General features: G+C 36.4%; 1 protein-coding gene across 1 annotated transcript in view; it reads left to right on the forward strand.

The window, feature by feature from the left end:
* Window positions 1-22513, forward strand: part of MACC1 (MET transcriptional regulator MACC1) — a 332598-nt gene extending 310085 nt beyond the window's left edge. The window contains 2 exon segments of the mRNA XM_082472688.1: window positions 282-470; window positions 13483-22513. Of these exon segments, the coding sequence (XP_082328814.1) occupies window positions 282-470; window positions 13483-13695 (402 nt within the window). The 3' untranslated portion in view covers window positions 13696-22513.
* The last annotated feature ends 3412 nt before the right edge of the window (window positions 22514-25925 follow it).

Below are 25925 nucleotides of genomic sequence, written 5' to 3' on the forward strand. Positions count from 1 at the left end.
GATATTAAGAAATATATTAATTCAGTGGTTTACCCAAGCTCCTATAATTAGTTAATGAGTTAGTCCTAAATCTCCCCTAATTCTGGTCTAGTTGTGGTCTCTGTACTTTGCTTATTGGATTTGCTTAAAAAGTAAATCAACTCTTTGAATTTTAGAAAATTCAAATATATGTGTGGTGAGAAAAAGGATGCCAGTTTCCAGACTATGTAATGACAAATTTAATTTATAGAAAAAAGCTCAAATTAGTTGCTTTTAATTATGACATGCAATTGTTGCTGCAGGCTCTGCTGAAGATTGATTGCCAGGGGTTAGTAGCACATCTCGTCCAAGAGGCTGCTATTCTGACTTCAGCTGTCAGGCTTGGAAAAGGCTGGAGGAAACTAGCTGAAAAGTTAGTACGACTCACAAAGCGACAAATGGAGACATATGAAATTCCTCACCAAGGAAAAGCTGGAGATGTTGCTGTAGAGGTAAGATTTCTATTTGTCTAAATAGTAAAAAACTGCAGACCAGGTAAATCAAATGCAATCAAGAGTGCCCTGCATACGTGGATTGATTGAGTGTCCTAGAGGATCCACTAACTGAAGTCACTGCCCCTATAACCATTGATATTATCTGAAATATACACACATCACTCTTTAAAGGTATTAAGAACCTTTAAGATATACTGATGTTTCTCCTATTGGATTGCATATCTCCATGGCCTTTTATCAAATAAATTGACCAAATTAAATAGGCAGTTAGTATGTAGGGCTATAATAACTTGAGGCAGAGAACAGATAAACTTTGAAGGGAAGAGTTGGAGCCCAGTCATGACAAGGAAAAAGGGCATAATAATTAGTATTTATCAGCCTCAGGAACAGACTTAGTCATTAGTGGTAAATAATGTTTGGTGACAAAAAGCATTAAGAGAGTAGGTGGTGTGGGGTTCATTGGTAATGATAGCTAGAGATATCTACGAGCATTATCTCCTTTACAATTTTGCATACAATAACTATAGACATCAAATACAGAATGACAGCATGTAGAACAAAGTAAATATTTAAATTTTATTTATTTATTTATTTATTTATTTATTTATGGCTGTGTTGGGTCTTCGTTTCTGTGCGAGGGCTTTCTCTAGTTGCGGCAAGTGGGGTCCACTCTTCATCGCGGTGCGCGGGCCTCTCACTATCGTGGCCTCTCTTGTTGCGGAGCACAGGCTCCAGACGCACAGGTTCAGCAATTGTGGCTCACGGGCCCAGTCGCTCCGCGGCACGTGGGATCTTCCCAGACCAGGGCTCGAACCCATGTCCCCTACATTGGCAGGCAGATTCTCAACCACTGCGCCACCAGGGAAGCCCTGAACAAAGTAAATATTTAAAATGCAAATTTTTTATTAATATTAAAACAAAATTATACTATTAGGTGTAAGTTAGATAAATATTTTCTCTATTTAATACCATAAAGAAATGTGAGTCAGTTTTTATTGACTTAAATAAAAATATTCCAGTGATGAGCACATATAAAATGTTCTGTAGCTTTCTCTCACATGAGTGTAAACATTTTCAAGATATTTCAGTTAAGGAAAGATTATCTCTCTAGTTACATGATGACTTGATAGGAGGCAAAAGCTGTATTCTCTACTTCCTTTTTGAGCATAGAACTGGGTATTAATTTCTTGAGAAAATTTTCTTACTTTGAAGTAACTATGTCAGCTGGGTGTGCAGGACAAGACAACCTTTTCCATGAAGGGTCAAGAGTCAAATCAAGTTTGACTTGATTTGAATTCTAGCAGCTACAGTGGAAGTCTCAGCAGGCTGGCTTCTGGTTTCCTGAAACCTGACTCTCTAAACTAGATTCTTTAGCCACGACTAGCCAAAGGCTGAAGCCATATTTCCTCTGCATAGATTACATTTATCTCTATATACTAAGAAGGGCGTTACAACCTACAGATCAGTTTTTACTGAGTGAGCTAAAAATGAGAAATCTTTAAGAAATAAAAAAGGAACAGTACTGTGCGTGATATGCTACTCTGATATTTTAGTTAACTGACTAAAAAATTGTGTAATTGAGATACCACTACATACCTATTAGAGTGGCCAAAATCCAGAACACTGACCACACCAAATACTGTTGAGGATATGGAGTAACAGGAACCCTCACTCATTGCTAGTGGGAATATACAATCACTTTGGAGCACCTTGGCTGTTTCTGGCAAATGAAACATACTCTTGGTATATGATCCATCAGTCATGCTCCTTGGTATTTATCCAAAGGAATTAAAAACTTTTGTCCACACAAAAACCTGCACATGAATGTTTATAGCAACTTTATTCGTAATTACTAAACCTGGAAGAAACCAAGATGTCCTTCAGTAGGTGAATGGATAAATAAACTGTGGTACAATGGAATATTGTGTGACAATGGAATATTATTCAGCACTAAAAAGAAATGAGCTATGAAACCATGAAAAGACATGGAGGAACCTTAAGAGCACATTACTAAGCAAAAGAACCCAATCTGAAAAGGCTATATACTGTACGAGTCCAAATATATGACCTTCTGGAAAAGTCAAAACTATGGAGACAGTGAAAAGATCAGCGGTTGTCAGGGGTTGGGAGGGAAGGATAAATAAACAGAGCACAGAGGATTTTTAGGGCAGTGAAAATACTCAATATGATACCATAATGATGGATACATAACATTTTATATTTGTTCAAACCCATAGAATGTACAACACGGGGAGTCAACCCTAAAGTAAACTATGGACTTTGAGTGATTATGATATATTAGTGTAGATTCATCAGTTGTACCAAATATGCCACTATGGTGAAGGATGTTGATAATGGGGAGGCTGTGCATTTTGGGGGGGCAGGGCATAAACGGGAAATCTCTATACCTTCCTCTCAATTTTTCTGTGAACCTAAAATGGCTCTAAAAAAAAATCTTTTAAAAAACGTTGTCTAATTGAAATCAGAACTTATTTTTTTCTTAATAAGCTCTGTTTTTAAAAAGGTTTTATTTAGAGTTGTTTATCAAAGTGTTATTTATCAAAGAGTTTTTTGTTAAGTATCCAACTTCTCTCTGATTGTGGTTGTTTACAGTTTGTCCTCCCCCAAATCTTCACGGAGGCCAACAAACATGCTACTTTTCCTTTATTTACTTTTGCACAGCCCAAATCACAAATGACTAAGTCTACGCCTGAGGCTGATAAACACTCAGAAGCAGAAAGGAAAGCCCCTAAGTATCTATCTAGGGGCTATTGTTCAATTTATTGGGATTAACACTAACAATCATCACTTTGATGCATATTGTTAAATGTTTAGAAAACAATTCATGGCATATTGGCCTGAAGCTATTCCAAATAATCTATGAGAATCTTTACCTTTTAGGCCATGTAAAGTAAAGGGTAAAGGTATACTGATTTCCATCTCTCTGAAAAAAAAATAGTTGTACAATATTTTTCTCCTAGGAAGGAGATGATTCTTAAATATGATCAATTTACAAGTTAAGCAGTTGATTTCAAAACATACTTATATTAATTCTGGGTAGGGTGTATAGAGGGAGGGAATTGAAATTGGGGCAGGGAGATAACAAGTTCTTGTGGTTCCCATGCTGCTTTTATTTCCTTTATCTCACTTCCTCAGTGGGCACACATTTAGAGAATTTCCTCCTATGTGTGCCAATGTCTACAGTCAGGTTCTTTTCACTCACTTTCCTTGCTTTCCAACTTCTCCCTTTTTCCTTTGTTCTATTTTTATTTTTTCTAATAGTTATCTGGCACTTACTCTGTGCCAGGCACTATTCCAGTAACATTTCAAAAATTAACTTATTTAATCCTTTCAACAAAAACTTGTGGGGCAGATACTAATGGTATCTAAGCTGTAGGGAGGCTAAGTAACTTGCTCAACCATGCGTAGCTAGGAAGTCATGGAACCAGGTTTGGAGCACAAACCTTGACTTTGGGGTCCTTGCACTTTAACCATTATACTCTGACCATCCAGTCCAAATCCAATATAGTGGCTGAGTGGCAGAGCTGGGAGTTACGGTTAGGATGGGGAGTTTAAGCAACTCATTTCACTTTTTCTTTTTTCTTTTTTCAAGCTATGATAGGATACTATCAAAATTGGCCTCAACATCTTCATCAAGCCTCAGCCAATTAAAGAATGGATTATTAATAGTATGTCAGATTTTTCTTCAGTACTTTTGACCACTTCTTATTCTTTTCTTTTTTTTTTTAAATTTTTGAATTTTATTTTATTTATTTTTTTATACAGCAGGTCCTTATTAGTCATCAATTTTATACACATCAGTGTATATATGTCAATCCCAATCGCCCAATTCATCACACCACAACCAACCCCCCCCCCCCCCCCGCCCCGCCGCTTTCCCTTATTCTTTTCTAAGATGAAAAAAAGCCTCTCTCTGGAGACTTCTGAGACACTTTTAAATTAACCTTCTCCCTAAGTAAAATTTTAAGAAAAGTTACTCAGCTTTTCTGATGGCATTGTAATTCCTACGTGAAATAAAAATTATAAAACTTGGAATATGATTATAAGCAAAACATGTTTTTCAGAGTATTTCTTTTGGGAAAAAATCTATTTATGCTTATACAAAGATGTTTAACTCTTGCCAAGATTTTCCTGTGAAAATTAGTAAAAATTCATTGGAATTTTTCTGAGCTTTAATTTTAAAAAAAATAGGTATCAATAAAATATTAGAAAAATAGCCCATTTTAAAAACAGTTGTATTTTACAAGTGGAAATGCTGGGGATTTCAGGACCAAGATATTCACAGGCCTAAATCAGGTACTCTTTACTTAACCTTCTGGAGATTATTACCATATATGATAATAACTTCCCTAACAACTCTCTCACCTTGGTTCCCTTCCTAACAATAAAGATTATGCTCTTTCCCTCTTATTCAATATGGACATTTATTCACTAAGGACACTAAAGGTTCACTTCCCCTTTTAAATTACCTACTACCAATGCCCACTGGGCTCCAATAAACCTGTTGAGGCTGATTTCTTATTTGACTTATCAGAATGGGCCATCCTCCGTATGAAAGCCCAATGAAGTGGACATTGCTAATTGTAATATTTTTTCATCTCAGAAACCGCTCACCTATAGACAGCTGTAACCAGCAAGATATATTTATGTCTTCTTGCCATCTGTACTTAATCAGTGAGGATCTAATTCTCTGTTCTATCTTCTAGCTACAATCTTTTCCCTCCTCATTCTCTATAGCTGACAGCTGTAGTGTTCAGAGCACTTTATTCTAAGTCTAGATTAAAAATGGGAAAGTAGGTAATCCTCAAACAGCTAATTTTATTAGTACTTTTATAGGTGAATAAAAATTCTATATGGAGTTCTTCCTACTTTTTTAGAATCTTGCCTCTGTATCCTTGCTTTCAGTATTAAATTAATCCATACAATTAACATGTTTTCTGGGATTATCAGTTCTCAGCATTATCAGTTCTCAGCATCCCTAGGAGCTACAACAAACACAAACAGAATGAAAAATATGATTTTTTTTTCTCTAAAGCCAAGTTTCATTTGGCATGGGAATTGGGATAAACTGTTAATATTTGAATTGTTATATTTTAAAGAAGTATATGATTAGATGCTGAAATAAGTAAATATAACTAATAATGAGAATGATAATAGTTGTTGCAATTTATTGCATATTTACTGTGTGTCATCTAATCATTATGATCATTTTCTTTGCAATATCTCATTTACTTTAACAAAGTTTGTAAGCAAGACGTTAGAACCATCCTCTTTTTACAGATATGCAAACTGAGAGTGAATGCATTTGTGTAAGCTATTCAGAATTACATGGTTGTTAAGTGACAGAACTAGGATTTAAATCCAGGTTTGTTTTACACACAGTTATTCTCTTGCTCTGCTGATGATAAATCCTTTCAGAGTTAACTAAATGAAAGAAGATCCAAGAGGCAGGAGCTGTCAGAGGGCACATCCTAGTCCTGAAGGATGGGTAACATTTGAATAATTGGAGAGGACTAGAAGGGGATTTCAGTGCTTCTGGATACAATGACTTCTAGAGACCACTGAGGAGAATATGTGGGCTTGAGGAGAGAGTGCATCTTATTAATTATGGGGAGACATGGTTGGATATATGTATTTTGGAGAGTCTTGAATGACTGCCAGAGCAGACGTTAAGATTCCTTGTCTGGATTTCTGTTCCAGCTCTACCATCTATTAGCCCTAAGACCTTGGACAAGTCATTTGACTTTTTTTAGGAATCTTTTTTTTCTTTTGTAAAAAAATCATTTTTTTTGTAAAATGATAGTAATAATACTATCATATTCATCAGATGTTTGGAGGATTAAGTGAGATAATATATGTGAAATATTTGGGAAAATGCTTTGCACATTGTAATAGCTAAATGTATGTTATTATTATTTATTTTGTCTAAGAGGAAGAGGTGAATCTGACAACTGTGTGACACTGAGTGATTTTGGAAAAGGGAATAAAGCATACTAATTTTTTAGTAATATGGTGGAGAGTAACTATAGAAAGAATGTAGGTAAGGGGAAAGTCAGCAGTGATTTTAAGCCTTCTCTTCTGAGAAACTGGCAGAATGGTAATGCATGGAAAAAACGAGAAAAAAAATCCTGGCTGACCAGCTTTTTCTTACTGGCTTAACAACATTTAATTTTCCTTGGAAAATATCTCTTGCAAAAGGTAAAAGGAATGTCCTTCAAGTCTTATGGTTTTCTGATTTTCCGACTCACACTGCAATGCCTGGATTCTGCTTACAGGGATGTGGCATTGTCTGGTTCTGTATCTGGGCCTGGCTCAGTTCTAGCCTTAGTACTTAAATCTATGATTTGCTGTTCTTTTACAGTAAGAAGTATATTTATAATTTCTTAAAAAAGGGGAGAGTATTATATGGAAATTCATCTACCATTGGTAAAATGTATAGAATAATTTCTCAAATCTTCATTGTTTGTACTAGAGATCTGGCACAGTGACATAATATTTAGATTATCACTGTTTATTTTGTACAGTACTATAATGCTTTGTGCTATAATCTTTAATTCCAAAAACATATTCCATTTTTTGAGATGATGGAATAAAGAAAAAAGATATCACAGTGTAATACAATACATGGGGTAATACATTGTATTCCTATGATCTTTGGTTTAATTCTGCATTATATATCTGATTACCACACTGAAAATCAAATAGAAGTAATAATCATATTAGGTTAAATATTACAAAGGTATTTAAAAATGTATTTGGAGACACTAATATTTGAATTCGATTTTAGATTTTTCTTTATTAAGGTTTATTGTTAGGGATTACAAACAAAAGGAAATTTCAGAAAACCAAAGCCCAGCTAATTATAAGACTTAAATTAGCATTTATTAAAACTGTTTACTACTGAAATAAATTTGTTGCAATACAATAGTGAGATGGCCTTGGATTTATAACCAGGTGACCTGTATTCTCTTCCTAATTAAGAATTGGTTGGAATAGCTTAGCCAGCAGGTTCTCCTAAGATGTTAGACTATTTTGATGCAGTAGTAAGGAATGGGTCCTCTGTCTTCCTGTGGCTCATGCTTAACCCCTGAAGTTTCAAGTGGTTATTTCGAGAGCAAACACAGCTGGCTGTGCCCAAAGAGACTTTTCCAAGAAAATCTTAGGTCAAGTTTTAACGAAGTTCAAGTACCGTCTCCTTTCTAAGGAAATAGGGACCCCAGATATGTTAGTCTCCCTTCTTTTGTAAAGATAATGGCAACCTCATTTCAATAATGTTTATGTAGTTACCAATTACAGGTGATGGAAGGCCCACCTCGATATTGTAAATGATGCACTGAAGATAAAATGCATATAATAATCATTAATGAGACAAATTTGCCTTGATACTTCTTCAGATAATTGTACTTAAAATGAAACGTTGCACCAATAGTTTTATGAGGAAAGTAGGTGGATTATTAATCCTTTAATGTGGCAAAATGTAATTATCCAAAGGTAGTTAAAACCACTTGCATTCTTTATACTATTCATATTTTATGAGCTAAAAAAGGACATAGAATGCTTTGCTCAAATTTGAATTGCTTTTGTTCATGTTGCATTTCGTTATCTAGTGAGTCTGATTGGCTTTTGGAAACAAGCACTCTAAATTTGGAAAACTTTTTTTTTTTAAATCTCTATTCTATTTCATTTCTTTTGGCATCCCACTTATTACTTTTTCATTGCTCCTTTACCTTCTTATTTGTCCTCTAGTATCTGGAAGATAAACCAAAGACATATTCCTACTACACAAATTCTGGGAGCTTAGAAACTGCTCAGCTTTGGTAGATTAAATGCCTACTGATGCTGCTGCCCTTTATATAAAGAGATCAAAGCACATAGATGAGAAATTAATAACTCTCCGCTTTTATTAGCCTCATGCTTCTTATTCAAAGATGAACCCATAAACACCATGAACTTAACATCAAAAAGCTAAGAGTAAATGGGCAAGAATGATGCCTGTGTGTCAAATATTTGTGATAAAGGTAAGAAGGCTGATGGAAGTTGTTTTGTGATCAGGAGTAATTCAAGAAAAACAAACCCTGAAGAGCATGCTTTCCTTTTGATTAGTCAAAGCATTAGTGCAGCGTTTCTGCGTATCTTCCATTAAAGCATAACACTGAGCAAGAGAGGAAGAACTATTTTTAGACCACTGAATAGGTATAAAATAACGTAAACCTGGAAGAGATCTTGCAGTCCACAACTCATTTCCAGTTTTAGAGGACTTAACTTAGATCATTCCGGAAAGAAAATTGTTTATTTTACTCATTCAAACTTTTCCAGAGAAAACGATTTCATTTTCTCTTTAATTTATTACAAAGTTTAGAATCCTTTGTGGCCTTAATGTGTATGTATATTTGGACATAATTTCATGAAGTCTGTAGTTAATTAATGTATGGAAGTTACCTTTTGTGCCTTTGCCTGTGATAACATATGTTCACTTGCTGAGTACAAAAATAGAATGATCTTAGAAAATAAAAAAATGCTGAAGAAAAATATAAGTATTTAAGAACTTGAGTCCAAATGTCATATATCTATACCGCAAAGGATGACAAACAACTGATTAGACTGTTGCATTGATGAAAGCTGGACTTCTATCAGGCTTTGTTAAGGCAATCTCAGTATAGAAAAAGTTGTATTTACTCTCCCTGGCAGAGATTTGCTTATTGAGGGAAAACATAGTTCTTAATATTTTTCATCAGTGTATCAAGCACATAACTACAACATATGCTTTTGAACCCATTCCTTCTCTATTTTTCTTGATACTTGCCCCCTTAGTTACATGCCCCAACTCCATAATTATTTTAATGTTTGTCTGTGTTTATGTATTTTCTGTCTAAAGAAAGTTAACTTTTCTCCTTGAGTATGTTACGTTTGCTACCTCTCTAGTCCTCAGCAACCCTAAATTCTCTATCTGGCTAAGTTAGGATTCAAACCAAACTCTTCTTTCAATTAATATTACTTTATACAGACTTTTTCCTTTTAAACATACTTTCATTTTCCACTGCTTCTACTTCTAGCTTTGTCTCTCTTCCTTTAACTTCCAAATTCCAGACATGACCCATTTGTTCTGTGGCTTCCAGTTCCTTGGCACCTGCTCATACCTGCAGTCTGCCTTCCACCACCACTCTCTTGAAACTGCCTCCTCCAAGGTTACCAAAGTCCTATCAATTACCCAAATCCTGAATTTTCTCAGTTTTCTTTCATGTTTCCACATCACTTGATGTTCGAGGTAGCAGAAGAAGTAACAGAAAAGAGATGTCCTCAGTGAGTGCCATGCCGGTAGATGTTTTACAAGTTCTTCAAGGGAGGAAAAGCCCTAACTTACAGCTTTTGCCCATTTCCTTGGTGTAAAAACTCCCAACATGGATGATTTTAATCTTACAATGTGATATCACTGAACATGGAATTGGGAGGCTATATGAACAATAGGCTGGTGTGAGCCAGCTCCAGCAAACCACTGAATGTCCTTTGGGGGATACTATCAGCCCTTAACTTTTGCAACATGAAGCAATCTGCTTCATTTTCTATTACTCTGACACCAGCTTCTCTCCATCCTTTTATTGCTTCTCTTTCTTAGTTGTGGTCCCTAACTGTAGACTTAATTAAAGGTTAAATTTTTCATCCCTTTTTTTTCCTCCTTGGCATTTTCCTCTACTCTCATGCTTTTCACCATCATTTTAGCACGAGGGATGCTAAACCCTTGCCTGCTCCCTGGAGATCATCTCTCTATTCCAATTTCTTATTGGAAATAAGAGAGAGCCCCTTTTTACTTCAAACTCAGTAAGGCTAAAATCCGACTGCTTATCTTTCCCTTACCCAAGAAGTATCCACTTTCCACCATATCCTATTGAAAAGCATTAAATGCAAACAATATGCCAGACACTTCATGAGGTACTTTGGACACAGACATGGAGATTATTATCCATATTTTATAGATTAAAAAATTCAAAGCTCAGATAAGTTGATAAATTTACTCTGACCCATCCAATACCCAATGGAAATCAGATGTGAACCCAGGATTCTGAAATCAAAACTCATCTTTCTTTCTGTTACACCATAGTGCTTCTCAGTTGATGGAACTATCCTTTTTTTTCTTACACTGAATTAGAATGTGCAAGTAATTTTTGAGTTTTTCTTAATCATTATTTACTATCAAACCCTGTCTATTCATACACTGGGCCAGTGTTTGTGCAAGTATCTATCTCCCTTCCATGCTTTAAAGTTTCTAAAAACAAGAGCCCTGCTATATATCAACGTTTTATTCCTTTTTGTAACAACATTCCTTATAGCAGTAACTCAGTAATTTTGATTTAATAAGTGAAATAATTAATTAATGAACAACAACGTATTTCAAATATTTTCACTGTATGTGTACTACAGTGGTGTTTCTCTGTCATCTGTATTGAGAGCCACCAATGATGTTATATATAGCAGAACAAATTTTGCGCTGAAGGAATATTCAGGCTAAATTTGCTGCAAAGAGGAGCAAAAATGGGATGCAAAATGTGTTCATATTTTAGTATAAATCATGCAGTTTACCATTGCCATAGTATTTTTAGCCCAAAGCCACTGTACCTATTTCTAGGTAGCTTATGGTTTAGACTCCAGGGGATCTCCAATGAGTGTAGGGCAATATGCCTCCTTGTATTTCTGACTAATACAGAGGACTCCTGGAAAGTCTTTTTACACTTTCAGAGGTCCTAATTAGGGTCCAGGACTCAGCAATCTTTCCACATTTCTCTGAAGTGCAAGAGCTGACCATACTGTTCTGCTATCAGTACAAATTGCCAAACTTGAAGAGATTATGTGGCCCTCTGCCTAAGTAAGTGGGTAAATGTATCATTGGACTTCTGAATCTGTAGTTTCTAATTCCCATATCACCTTGGTGTATTTCCTGCTTCTGACAGCAGCAAGGGGCTGCTTCGTGACTGAGTATGCCTCAGGCCTTTTCTATACATAGCTATGCACTGTGCTGCAGCAAGATATGTGATGCAGAGCTTTTCTACCCAGGAAAGTTAGTGAAGGTGTGTACTTTGAATTTGCACTGTAGTGCACAACCTGTAAATTACCCATTTGTAATTCTTAAGAGACATCTGTTTTCTGTGATACTGTGCCATTATCTTGGTACTGAAATGCTCTCAGTTGCTGTTTATCATAAAATATCTTCAAATACATCTTTTTATCAGACTCAGTCAGTAAGGGGCTTAGAATAAAGTCTTAGAAGACTTTAGCTATAAACACTATTATTTTAAACAATATATAACAAGTTGAAAAATAATGTAACAGCTAGTTGAACATCAGGGAATTTTAAATGAATGCAACATAGAATACAGGTCTCAAAGCTTTTACAGTGGGTCACGGGATTATTCCCACTACAGAATAATCTACTCATTTACTGCTTTTTTGCATCTTAGCAGTGAAAGGCAAGATTGAATCTGCAAAAAGGCTCTATTAATATGCCTCAACTCATCTTCCATTGCAGGGTATTAGTGGGACTTACTCTTTGGAAGGTTTGGTTTCAATGTGGAATATTCAGTAAAATAGATGAGAGAACACCTCATTCACAGTTCTTTATAAATCAGCTTGGTGAGTATAGAGCTTATATACAGAAATATGGGATGATTTCTGTTGCTGCATTATGACCACATAGATAGGGTTTAACTTTGATAATTATCTTCCATTCAATACCTTGAAGACTCGAGCGTTGTCTAGAGAGGTGAAAATATGGGTGTTCATGGCTCCCCAGGAATGCTAATTGGATAAATAACATCAAATTATCCTTTGAGCCTGATGCATAGCCTTTCATATAGATTGAATTGAAACATAACAGAACTCCTTATTTAGGTCTTTCATTCTTTTAACTTCAATTGTAGGGTATATGGGGATATCAGTGGAAGGTGAAGGATTATATCCCAAGGCCCTTTATCATGTGATATTACTGTCAATTGAGGCTCTGTTTTAAGAGGGCAGCTCTGTATAATATGTAGCTAACAATCTGTGTTCCTGCACTTTGAAAGTGATAAAATCACAAATGAATTAGTTTAGGGAACCCAAATAAGTAGCAAGTAACAAAGTTTATATTCCAAGTATTCCAATTACAAGTGCAGAGATCATTTTGTTGTTTTCCTAGAGAAAATGTATTTTAACCTGAGTGTGTGTCTGTGTGTGTGTGTATTCCACAATTTGTCTTATTTGGTCGGCCTTTGTCTCTATTCTCTCTGAGCCTGGTTGCCTTGGTTACCATTACATACACCCTTGTATGTGAGGTTCCTCTTTGGCGTACATTTATTTCTATGGAAACAATGAGGTCATTGGTATGGGTAGGTGCTGAGGGAAAGCATAATAAGTATTGAATATCTATCTTTCTTTTGGTCATTAAAATGTATCATTAAATTATTTTTTAATTAGAGAATTATATTTTTGCTTTCCTTTTGACTTGATCATGAAGCTACATTTTTCCTTGTTTATAGACTTGCTCAAATAAAATGACTTAAATCATTAGATATACTGTATAGTTCCTTCTTGTTATATGTGGTATGGTAAAGATCACCACAGACACATAACAATAAAAGAGTTATTATTTTAACCTTAAAAGTCTGTCAGAGAGCAAAAAGTTTATTGCAATAACATCTGTTACAATCAAAACATTGCACAAGGAATTTTGTATTCCTATGAAGACAATGAACAATGTTTAGATCATGAATCAAGAAAATTAAAAACCCTACTTCTGGTCATTATTTTTTAAATCTTGAGGTTTAGAAACACAGGAATATAACAGAGGAGTGATAGTTATTAAAACATGTTTTCTGTGACATTAAATAAGTATATATGTAATTGGTATTCCATTTTCTTTTTAAGTTTTAAGAGGCTTTTAAACCTTTTTTTAAAGCATCTATTTTCCTCTCTGATTTATTTCCAAACTACTCCAGTTTAATTTTTTTTTTCTTTATAGATGATGTGGAAACCTGCCTGTGATTTTCTCTATACTTGGAGTGCTCACTATGGAAACAGTTACAGAGATGTGTTACAAGACCTTCAATCAGCTTTGGACAGAATGAAAAACCCTGTGACCAAACAATGGCGAGACTTAACTGGAGCTTTAATACTAGTAAATTCTTTAGAGGTTTTGAGAGCAACTGCATTCTCCACTTCTGAGAAAGTATAGAATTGAAGGGTATGTTTTGGAGGAGGGAGTAAGGGGAGAAAGGAAAATAAAGGTGTGTGTGTGTGTGTGTGTGTGTGTGTGTGTGTGTGTGTGTAAGAGAACGAAACTCAGAAAAGTATTACTTTTTTTTCATGTTTGAAAAAATAGCTTTTCCTGGTGAAAGCACAGCCTAACACAAAATCCAAGGATGGGTTTTATAATCAAATATGCATTTTTATATATGTTTCAAATGCAAACATTAAGCTGCTTTGTTGCTGAGAAGGGAAAGAAAAGCCCTCTCTCCCTTTCAAAGTTACTTTTAATTTCTTTTAGTTAAAACAAATGACGGCTAGCATAGTTACATCACACAGATACGCAGATAATCTAGAGACTCTCAATGTGAACACTGGAGTTTTGCCAGCAGACAGGTAGGGAGAGAGGAGAAGCAAACAATACTCTGTGGCCAGGGACAGGGCTACAGGCTTGCTATGCCTGATCGCTTTTATTTCTCAGTGGTGTTTGCCAGCATTGAAGCATGAACAACATGTTGTTTTTCATGTGAAGAAACTAAGGACTGGAGAGGATGCTCAGGGCTCTACAGCCAGTGTGAAGGAGGTTTTCTGTTTGCAGAACTTGGTTCTGGATTTTTAAGAAAACATAAGACATAGGAATACAGTTTAAAAAAATCAAAATGCATATTAAAACTTATAGGGAAATGGTAATGATTTCATTTTCATTGGAGCTCACTGCTCTTTTGTACCATCTCTTGAAAGACTGCCAGAAGGAACATATGATTTATCAGAAATCTGTTGTCTGTACCCACCAACTGGCGTTTTCACCACCTTCCTCCAGCATCTTGAGACCTAGCTAATCCTGCCTAACTTTTGGACTTTTTCTTCAGGATCATAGTGCAGAGTAGTTCTTTAACTCACAAAGATTTTTAAAAACAAGGGTTATTTTTTAAAAACCTGATTTATCACTGCTGAGTGCAGTAGTCTTAACCACCAAAACCACTGATATCTGTGTATGTGCATGCTCATGTGTTCATGTAAACATGTGTCTGTGTGTTTGTGTGCACCAGAGTGTCTTCTAAAGCTTTTGGAAGACAAAGATGATATAGAAATTCGGGCCAGTATAAATGCTAACTGTTGGAGAGTTGATAAAGAGATGGTCTGTGCTTACTCCTATGTTCAATCCTCTGCCGCGTGCCAATGTTTATGTGTTTTAGATAGTCATTCATTTATTGGCATTCAGTTGACAGATGGAGTGTGTGTACCTACTCTGTGGCAGACACATAGATGTTTGAGGTTAATAATGGGGAAAAAACAGCATGATCGTTGACTTCAATTCTGCTGAAGTGATAGAGACAATAATAAAAAAATACACAGTTAAATCTAAAATGGCATCTGCAATACCAGCTGCAATGGAAAGGCTGGGAAGCTAAGAGATATAGATATCGGGGGACATCATATAGATCAGGGAGATCAGATAAGTTTTCCCTGGTAAAGAAATGATGAGCCTGAAGGAAGATTAGACACTGCTTCTGGTCTGGGGAGGTTGGAAGAGGCAGTTCCTCAATGCATTGAAGCCCTCAGGCAGGAGGAGAGCTCAGGAGATGCAGGGAGCCAGGATGAAGGGCTGGAAAGGGTGAAGGAGTGAAGGAAGGAAAGCCATATCCTCAAAGGTAATGTGGATGAGCTGAATAAGGATTTTATTTAGGGATCCTGAATAAAACATGTCCATTTGGCTAAAAAGTAAAAGCAGAATCTTTTTAGAGCTTTTAATACACCCACCCTGGGGTATTTGGTATGCTGGCAAAGGTAATTTGAATTAGGGTTTAAGATCTTTAAGGCTTTTAATATTTATATTTGATGATAAGAGAATATAGCCTGCCCAAGGAGTTTTGTACACACATTCAAGGACAGAATTTATTTTAGTTGAAAATGAATTCAGGGAGAAGAAAAAAACAATTTGTAACTTCAGAACACAATCGTTTTTAGTGGTGATTTTTCTTTTTTTAGAACATTCTTGGAATCTTATTAGCACGTCAGCAAACCAGAGAATTTCGGGAAAGGATAATACAGAATTAATAACTGGGTTTTTCCAGGCTCTGAGATCTGAGATGACAGAGATTTTGCTAGCTGATTAGGGTAGTAAGATTTAATAAATCACTTCAGGTTTATCGCATCATCTGTTGTGATTGTGGTTGGGAAGTTTAAGAAGAGTTTAAAAAATGAATAGCGTGATCTCTGTAATTTAAGGATGAAACAACGGTTTAAATATTAATATACACAAAGATATTTTATAATCTTGTAACAAATCCTTTCAGAGGAATTTTAAACCCATGTCCAAACATTCTGTTCTTTTAAACATATTCTAACATTTTTATAAATCATTTCCACTTTTCTGAATTTTATATTTTTCTTCCTATAATGGATTTTCATAATCAGAAAAGATTAGCTCAGTAATCATGAATCGCCTTTAAGATTTGGTGGCAAATCAAGGGAATTAATAAGGCACTTAAATCCCATCCTTGACATCATTAAAAGCATCAAAAGCCATTAATATAAAACTTCTTTAAACATTTCGAAACTGGAAAAAGCAGAGATGGTTCTTTCAGTTCTTCAGGCTCTTCCCCTAATGATGCATTAGGATGAGATTTTTTTCAGTGCTCAGCTTACAGTGTAGTAGTTTTTCTATGTAAGCCACAGATCCTCCACTTCCTTCTGTTAAAGCCTTAATATGGAAACCAATTAATGAGGTGCAAGCAATAGTGAGTCATTAACTGTTCATGCCAGTCATGAATACAGCACACTTTCATGTCCTGTAATGTAGAAAATACCATATTAAGTTTTGAACTTGGGGATGACCAGGTCTCTGGAAGGAACAGAATGCATTACATTAATGAATGGTGTTGGTCTAAGAAATTTTGCTGCTACTAAATAGCTTTGAATATGTTATGTGAAAATACAGGGGCTTCCCTGGTGGTGCAGTGGCTGAGAATCCACCTGTCAATGCAGGGGACACGAGTTTGAGCCCTGGTCCGGGAAGATCCCACATGCCGCGGAGCAACTAAGCCCGTGCGCCGCAACTACTGAGCCTGCACTCTAGAGCCCACGAGCCACAACTAATGAAGCCCGCGAGCCACAACTAATGAAGCCCGCATGCCACAACTACTGAAGCCCGCGTGGCTAGAGCCCATGCTCTGCAACAAGAGAAGCCACCGCAATGAGAAGCCCGCACACTGCAACAAAGTGTAGCCCCTGCTCGCTGCAACTAGAGAAAGCCCGCGTGCACACAGCCAAAAATAAGTAAACAAAAAAAGAAAGCAAGCAAGAAAGAGGAAATACAATAAAGAAAATACATTCAAAATCATACGATGCTATACATAATTAGAAGTTTCAGAACGAATTTTCATACTGTGCTACTGTAAATTATATTTTCCGTAATTTTTTAATGTCCAAGGAATATTTAAGGCACTATAAAGGAAAAGGAGAATAATAAACAGTATGTCTCTGAAGGCTTTTCTAATTAAAATAGATTTTTTTTTCTTTTTATATGTACATACTTCTTCCCGCCTCTTCTGTATGAAGTTTCCTTCATCTGCTGCTGTATAATTTAGTGAGTTCCAAAGTTCTAAAGAGGTGGGGTTAACCCAAAGACATTCTTCAAAATAACATAATTGTTGAAAGTTGGTTTCTTGCATGCTTATTTACTAGTCCACAATACAAAATAAAAAGTGACTATGTATACACTACAATATTTCATTATTTCACTAAATGTTATGGAAATTTGTGGCTTTTGCATGCATATTTTACCTTTTGTTTTTATGTATATCTAGGCTTATGTAGGCCAGAAAGCTTTAAATCTAATAGCTTTGCAATTCTGAATAATAGTGTCAGTTTATACATGAGGGAGTGCAGAAAGAGAGATTAGTACTGGATAATAATTAGTAAGGGCAAAGGAGAAAATTCCAGAGTAAGCACTGCTGTTGTAGCAGTGAGTACAACATGAATGGCTTCTTCTGTAAGATACTAGTCCAAGAGTTGAAGCTGTGGCTTCTAATCTTTGCCCATTACTTCCTAAGAGACTTTTGACCTGTCATTCAGCCTCCCTGGGCTTCAGTTTTTTCATCTGTAAAACGAGGGGCTTGAGCTGGGTAATCTTGAAATTCCTCTTAGGCTTAAATGTCTATGAATGTATAATGAGTAGGATATTTTGTGGGTTTTGTATATTTATTTTGCTATGAGGGAAAAGAATGTGAACTAAGACTAATAGTTTGAATATCAATTATTTACATTAAAATAACATCCCCTCTGTGTGAGGCATAGCACACATAGCATGCACACATAAGCACACTAATCACTTTACAGATACTATCTCATTTATTACTCACGTAGCCTACTGAAACTGGTTACGCAATATGCACAATTTTGAATAGTTGAAAAAACCACTAACTATTCAAAACAAACTCGAATATGAGTATGAGGACTGAGTTAGAAGGTCAGCAATGGTTTTACTAGGAGCTACCCAAAGCACATTGTCAAACATGCTCCCGTCTCGTTGCAAAGGCCTGAGACCAAGCAACCTCTACTACAGAGGTTCTTCAACTTTAGCAGCAGCAGAATCATCTAGAGGGCTTGTTGGAACACAGACTTCTGGGCCTCACCCCAGAATTCTGATTCAGCAGGTCTGAGGTGGTGCCTGAGAATTTGCATTTCTGATAAGTTCTCAGGTAATAGAGATGCTGCTGGTCCAGGGACTGTACTTTGAGAACCACAGCATTAATTTCCTTCATCTCTGTAAGAAAAAAGGAATCTTTGCTAAACCAGAAAACCTTACTTCTAGGTAACAAATTTTTATGTCATTCCATCAAAAAAATATTTTTTAAATTGTAAAACAAAAAACCCCCTGCAAATCAGATTATATAATGGCTCCATTTATATATATAAAGTGAAATTTTTCATAATGACTTCCTAAAAGCTTGAAAAATAATTTTTATTATAAAACTAATTAAAATAATTAATATCTCTATATCTCGTTTAAAATGTAAACACATTTGAATAAAAATAGGTTAATAACTTGAGACATTTAATGTGTGTTAAGATGATTTTGCAAAATATATGCACTGTTTCTATAAAATATTTTTGGAGAAAGCCTTGTTTTTACTGGCCCATCACTTGTTAAATGTCTTGTTGAATTAATTTTTCCCTATTGGAAACAAAAAATGTTTCTAATGTGGTCAGTACAACTATCTCTATGCCTCGCCTTCTTTGTAGAATTACAGAGTGATCACAGGCACTTGTTAATAAGGTAGATAGATGTTCTCTTTCCCATGAAGAATTCCACATTTAAAGGGATGGTGACTCTGACAGGGGTGATGAGGTGAGCAACCTCACTTTGACATTAATGTGTCATATCTCATCCTCTGCCCAAATTTTAATTGTTCTTCTTTGGGTGACTAGGAGGATCTATGACTTACTTTTTCCTTCTTAGATACATTTGAGACTCTCCTTTTGGGCTTGGAAGCAGATTTTAAATGTTCCTAATATATAAGTTGACACTTAAACCCTTGGAATGTGCTGAGACATTTAACGTATTTATATAAATATGATTAGTAGTTGAAACTCAAACTTAGCCATGATGATATGACCCATTTTACTGAAACTGGTTCTGCCAAAGTCAGTCATTTAAGCAGAATTTGGGGTTGACAAGTTTGGTATAATGTTGACGTTACACTTATTATGTTAAATGGCATAATGGAATTATCTACCACACTCTTTCTTAGTATAGTAGAAAAATCCATTGTAAAAGGAAAATATACTCTTTTACTCCAGAAAATATGTACTCAGCGCTCACTCAGTCCCCTTACATCATGGTGGAAAGCAAGGAAAGTGTGGAGGAGAGATAGGAAAAAGTTTGATTATGGTCTAATGAAAGGAACAATGGAAACTTTCTCTCTTTTTGCTGGTCTTTTTAAAAATGGAAAATATCTTTCATTGATTCTCCTTATCTGATTAATAATAAGATACAAATTAACTGTTGCTTGGCTTCCTCCAGGATGGATTTAATGCTACTAAAGACTGTTCCTTAAAACTGTTAAGAAACTTCAGCAAGAGCAAACACAGCAGCCCTGTGTTAAGATTGTCATTTAGCAGTCTATCGGGAGCTAGTGTCAGAAAACCTATTTCAAACTGGCTTAAGCACAAAGAATTTATTGTCTCTCACAACTGCAAACTCCAGGGGTAGTTTCAGGCATTCCAGGATTCAGGGCTTGAAGGGTGTGATCAAATTGCTCATTTGTTTTTCACTCTTCTCTGACTTTGATTTTATTAGTTTAATCCTTGGCCTCCACAAAGCAGCCCAGCAGCTCTGGGCTCTCCCTGGGGCAAGATGGCTGCAGCAGCTCCCACCTCATATTTCTCCATGTTCCAGTTTCAGGCTGTGGTGGCTTTGTAATGTGTCGACTTGGCTAAACTAAACTATGTTTCCCAGAATTCTCTTCACTGAATATTTCTGGGTAGGGTTAGCTACAAGAGAAATCTGTGGAAGAGTTGGAAGGTCACTGTGGAGCAATAGCCACTGTGACTCTTGGAAGGTGGATGTAGGTTAGGCTCCCTTGCAGCTTCTGACTCAGCTTGTTGGTGGGCGTCTGCAGCCAGAGCGCCACTTGTCCTGAGGGTTATCCACAGCAGCAAGGTTGCAGGCTTGGAGACAGGGAGGGACCAACAAGGGTGCGAGTAACTGACAAATGCAGATTCCAGTTGTCCCTGCTCTTCCTCAGTCAGGTGTTCATCTTTTCTTTCCCTCATCCTGACCTATGACTTCTGGCTCCACACCAGAGACAGAAGAAAGCGCCAGGCCAAGACTTTGACCAGCTCTCACATATGTGTCAGGTCAAATCACTGCAATAAATCCTTATTGTATATCATTGCTGAGGGTCCTGCTTTTCTGAGTAAACTTTGATTGATAGGTAGGGCAATACTGAATATTTCCCTATAACCCCAGAAGAAGAGTGCCTCTGATTAGACCAATTCAGGTTTTGTGCTTCTCCCTCAGCCAGTCACTAAGGGCTGTAACCAGCAATCCTTTGACTGGTCAGACCTGGGTCACAAGCTCCTTCCTTGACAACCTCCCCCCTCATTCAAACCACTGGGTTTGGGAGTCACTGGTCACCAGGTAAAATTGAGATCTGTTCCTGGAATTGGGAGGAGGCTGGTGCTGGGGACGTCAACAGCAATTTTCCATTAAAAATGTGATGTGAGATAACCTCAGAACTATTTTTCCTGTACCAGGAAAACTTTTTCCCTCAAGTGTAATTCAAGAATCTAGTCATCTGAGTCCTTCTCACGAGACTGGGCAGTGGGCCTGCTTCTATAAACTTCTGCACTAACTCAAACGCTAAGTAAGTGAAACCTCACCGGCAATCTACCCTTTACATACCAATTTATAAATTGCTGATGACATGACAGAGCCATCTAAAACCCCATCAAGACTGTGAGTTCACCTGACCCAGGAGGTCCAGTGGTAGATCTCCTATTACTCCTAATTGTTCAGTCTCAGGCAGGACCTGTAACCTAGTCAGTGCACCCCAACTGCTGCCAGAAAGAAGCTGACTGGGAGAGAGGGATAGAGGAGGAGTTCCCAGAGTGCCTGATTGAGAAAATTGTAAAGATTGAGTGGCAAGTATCACCCGTCCGTGAAAAACATCACGGCACAATCCTTTGAACATTCTCTGAATGAAATTATGAAAGGAAGTCCAAGGTCAGGGGTATTTCTATCTTTCTCAGCCATCTGACTTTTCATTGGAGACCTTTATCTCCACTTTTGAATCAGTAATAACCTCTAAATGCTGCCCAAGGGGAAAGTAGAACAACAAAGTAAATTAGATGATTCTAAGACATCAGTGAAAAATAGGACAAAATGATACAAAAGGGATACCCTGACAAAGGTGGTGTATTTATTTGCTTGTTCTATATACAGAACAATTTTATTAAGATAAAGCTCATATTATACAATTCATCCTGTCCATTTTTAAGAACCTATAAACATTTTCTTTCTTAATACATAGTTCCTGTATAATATGTGTTTAATATGTGTTCAGTTATACTTATGATTTACTCTGAGTGGAGAAATGCTCTTCAGGAAAGACTATCATACTGTTGTTTTTCGGGTGGAGTGGAATGCTGTGGGTTGTGGTGAAGTAAAAGATGATTGATCAAGGTTATCCGTGAGAAGATGAGACAGCGCTTGATGTTACATTCCTAAAGCTATTTTCAAGAGGTTTCACTGATAGGTTGGAAGAAAAAAACCCATACTCTTAGAGAACCTTTCTATTTATTTCCATTTGGATTGCTGAGAAGTTTACTGTGTGCCTAGGGATAACAGTCCAAGTTCTGATGTAGGAGCTGCAAACCCATGCAAGTAATTAATCCATACGCCCTGGGTTCTTGCCTTGAGCAAGGTTCTAAATCTGTATTTAATGAGAGCTCATTTTGACCACTTAGTATTTCTGTATTTATCCACCAGAAAATTTTATTAGTTTGCTAGTGCCGCCATAACAAAGTACCATAGAATGGGTGGCTTAAACAACAAAAATTTATTTTCTCCCAGTTCTGGAGGCTAGAAGTCCAAGATCAAAGCTTTGGCAGGGTTGGTTTCTTCTGAGGGCCATGAGGGAAGGATCTGTTCTAGGCCTGTCTCCTGGCTTGTAGATGGTTATCTTCTCTGTGTCTTTACGTGGTTTTGTCTCGGTACATGTGTCTATGTCCTAATCTCTTCTCATATTGGATTAAGGCTTACCCTAGTTACTTCATTTTAACTTAATAACCTTTTGAAAGACCCTATCACCAAATCCAATCACATTCTTAAGCACGGGGGGTTAGGAGTTCAACATATGAATTTTCGGGGACACAATCCAGCCATAAATCCATAACATAAATGATATGGTCAAATTTTTTTTAATTTAATGAAATCAACTACTTTGTTTGAATGCATTTTAAACAATCCCACAATGAGCCTTTTAAAATTTTTTCTTCCTTGCTTCTCTATCACAGGCAAATCATAGATGCCTGAGAAATGATGGATGTTCCAGAGCCGCAGAATGAATAGAATTGTATTGAGATGGCAAACCTAGACAGCTGGAACCTTTTCACTACATTGTCCTTTTACTTCAGGCAAGACATATCATCAAATTCTGCTTATTAGAACTAATGAAAAATATTGGTGTAGATAAACATACTCATAGATGATTTCCCTTGGGTTTTCTTTGTTGTTATTATAGGATCTGAGTGCTTCAGATAAAGAATGCTCTTTCTGCAGGTGGGCAACGTGAAGACAAAGAACAGAGTGTTGTGGGTAAGGATTATGACATGTATCTGGACCCTTTTTTTGTGAACACTGAGATGCCTAGGAAGGCAAATGTCTTTTATTGAGCAAACTAAAATAATGGAAGGCTTAGACCACCCAGAAAGCACGAGGAGCAAATCTGGGAAATCTGTCTTGAAGAGTGTGGTGGGGAGGAAAGAGAAGGTATCCTGAGGGGGGTCAAGTACATCATCCTGAAGAGAGATCTGAGAGAAGCAGCAGAAAAATCTCCAACTGGGAACTGCATTTGAGAGAGAAGGCTAAAAAGTCGTCCCCAGCTGTCATTTTTTACAGTCCTTTCAGGGCAGTTAGGGTAAATAAGCTTGGAACTGAGGGGTTTCCTGAGACTTGGAATTTCCATTGCTGAAACCAGGAAAGTCCCAGGCAAACTGAAACAGTTGGTCACCCCAGGTATAAAACACTGAAAGACAGTGCTAAAAATAAAAGCGGCAACTGGGAAGGATAACACTTTCAGTCATTATCAGGCATTTTGCACCATAGCTCAAATAATCACAATAGTTAAACCTTTGTTAGCGAAGGACATGGGATATTTTTATAGGTGAAGGGAGACATGGAGAGTACCAAAAATATGTCACTGACTTGGGGACAGACTGTCTTGAGAAAAGGGCAAAACTTAAAGTAAGTACAAGTGCAGAAGCTGATAGGGAGAGATAATGAATGCAAACCTTGCTAATTACAGTTTTGGCTGAGGACCAGACCTGATAAAACTCATGCCACTTTGATGTGGGTAATCTTTGAAATGATTATCTGTAAGTGTGTTACTTAATTATCAGTTTCTCTGACTACAAAGCACACCAATTATTAACTCAGTTCAGTCAAAAAGATACAATGGTCAAAAAAATTTGCGACTTTACTGAGCAGTTTATGGGAAGGGTATTTGTCAAAGTGGTTATTTTAGTTTATAAAGACCAGTATTAGGCATAATCATTTGCACATTTAATTAACTAATTAATTGAACTATAGTTGATTTACAATATTATATTAGTTTCAGGTGTACAGCGTAGTGATTCTGTATTTCTATAGATTATAATCCATTTAAAATTATCACAAAATAATGGCTATAATTCCCTGTGCTATATGATATATCCTTGTTGCTTACCTATTTCATACATAGTAGTTTGTATCTCTTAATCCCATACCCCTATCTTGCCCATCCCACCTTCCTTCTCCCCACCAGCATCCACTAGTTTGTTTTATATATCTGTGAGTCTGTTTCTGTTTTGCTATATGCATTCATTTGTTTTATTTCTTAGATTCCACATTAAGTGATAACATACAGTATTTGTCTTTCTCTGTCTGACATATTTCACCAAGAATAATACTCTGTAAGTCCAACCACATTGTTGCAAATGGCAGAATTTCATTCTTTTTATGGCTGAGTAATATTCCATTGCATACATATGCCACATCTTCTTTATCCATTTGTCTGTTGATAGACACTTGGATTGCTTCCATATCTTGGCCATTGTAAGTAGTGCTGCTATGAACATTGGAGTGCACGTACCTTTTTGAATTAGTGTTTTCATTTTTTTTCTTTCAGATATATACACAGGAGTGGGATTGCTGGATCCTATGATAGTTCTATTTTTAGTTTCTTGAGGAACCCCCATACTGTTCTCCATAGTGGCTGTATCAATTTACATTCCTACCAACAGTGTACAAGTGTTCCCTTTTCTCCACGCCCTCTCCAGCATTTGATATTTGTAGACATTTTGATGATAGTCATCCTGAAAGGTGTGAGTTGATATTGTTGTTTTGATTTGCATTTCTCTAATAATTAGTGATGTTGAGCATCTTTTCATGGATGTTGAATTTTGTCAAATGCTTTTTCTGTGACTAAAGAGATGATCGTGTGATTTTTATCCTTCCTTTTGTTAATGTGTTGTATCACATTGATTATTTGTGAATATTGAACCATCCTTGCAACCCTGGAATAAATCCCACTTAATCATGATATATAATCCTTTTTATATATTATTAGATACAGTTTACTAGTATTTTGTTAAGGATTCTTGCATCTATATTCATCATAGATATTGGCCTGTAATTTTCTTTTTTGTGTGTGTGATCTTTGTCTGGGTTTGGTATCAGGGTAATGGTGGCCTTGGAGAATGAATTTGGGAGTGTTCTGTCCTCTTCAATTTTTTGCAGTAGTTTAACAAGGATTTGTATTAGCTATTCTTTATATGTTTCATAGAATTCCCCTGTGAAGCCATTCGGTCCTGGACTTCTGTTTGCTGGGAGTTTTTTAATTACAAATTTAATTTCACTACTAGTGATCTGTCTGTTCGAATTTTCTATTTCTTCTTGATTCAGTCTTGGCAGGTTGTATGTTTCTAGAAATCTGTCCTTTTCTTCGAGGTTGTCCAATTTGTTGGCATGTAACTGTTTGTAATAGTCTCTTATGATCTCTTGTATCTCTGTGATATTGGTTGTAACTTCTCCTTTTTTGTTTCTAATTTTGTTTATTTGGGTCTTCTCACTTTTCTTCTTGATGAGCCTGGCTAAAGATGTATCAATTTTGTTTTTCTTGTAAAAAACCAGCTCTTGGTTTCATTGATATTTTCCATTGTTTTTTGGTCTCTATTTTGTTTATTTCCACTCTGATCTTTATCATTTCCTTCCTTCTGCTGACTTTGGGCTTTGTTAGTTCTTCTTTTTGTAATTCCTTTAGGTGGTAGGTTAGATTGTTTATGTGAGATTTTTCTTTTTTCTTGAGGAAGGTCTGTATTGCTATAAACTTCCCTCTTAGATATGCTTTTCCTGAATCCCATAGATTTTGGAAAGTTGTTTTCATTTTCATTTTTCTTAAGGTATTTTCTGATTTTTCTTTGATTTCTTCACTGACCCATTGGTTTTTTTAG

This window comes from Balaenoptera physalus, assembly GCF_965194825.1.
Source record: "Balaenoptera physalus genome assembly, chromosome: 8".
Lineage (NCBI taxonomy): Eukaryota > Metazoa > Chordata > Mammalia > Artiodactyla > Balaenopteridae > Balaenoptera > Balaenoptera physalus.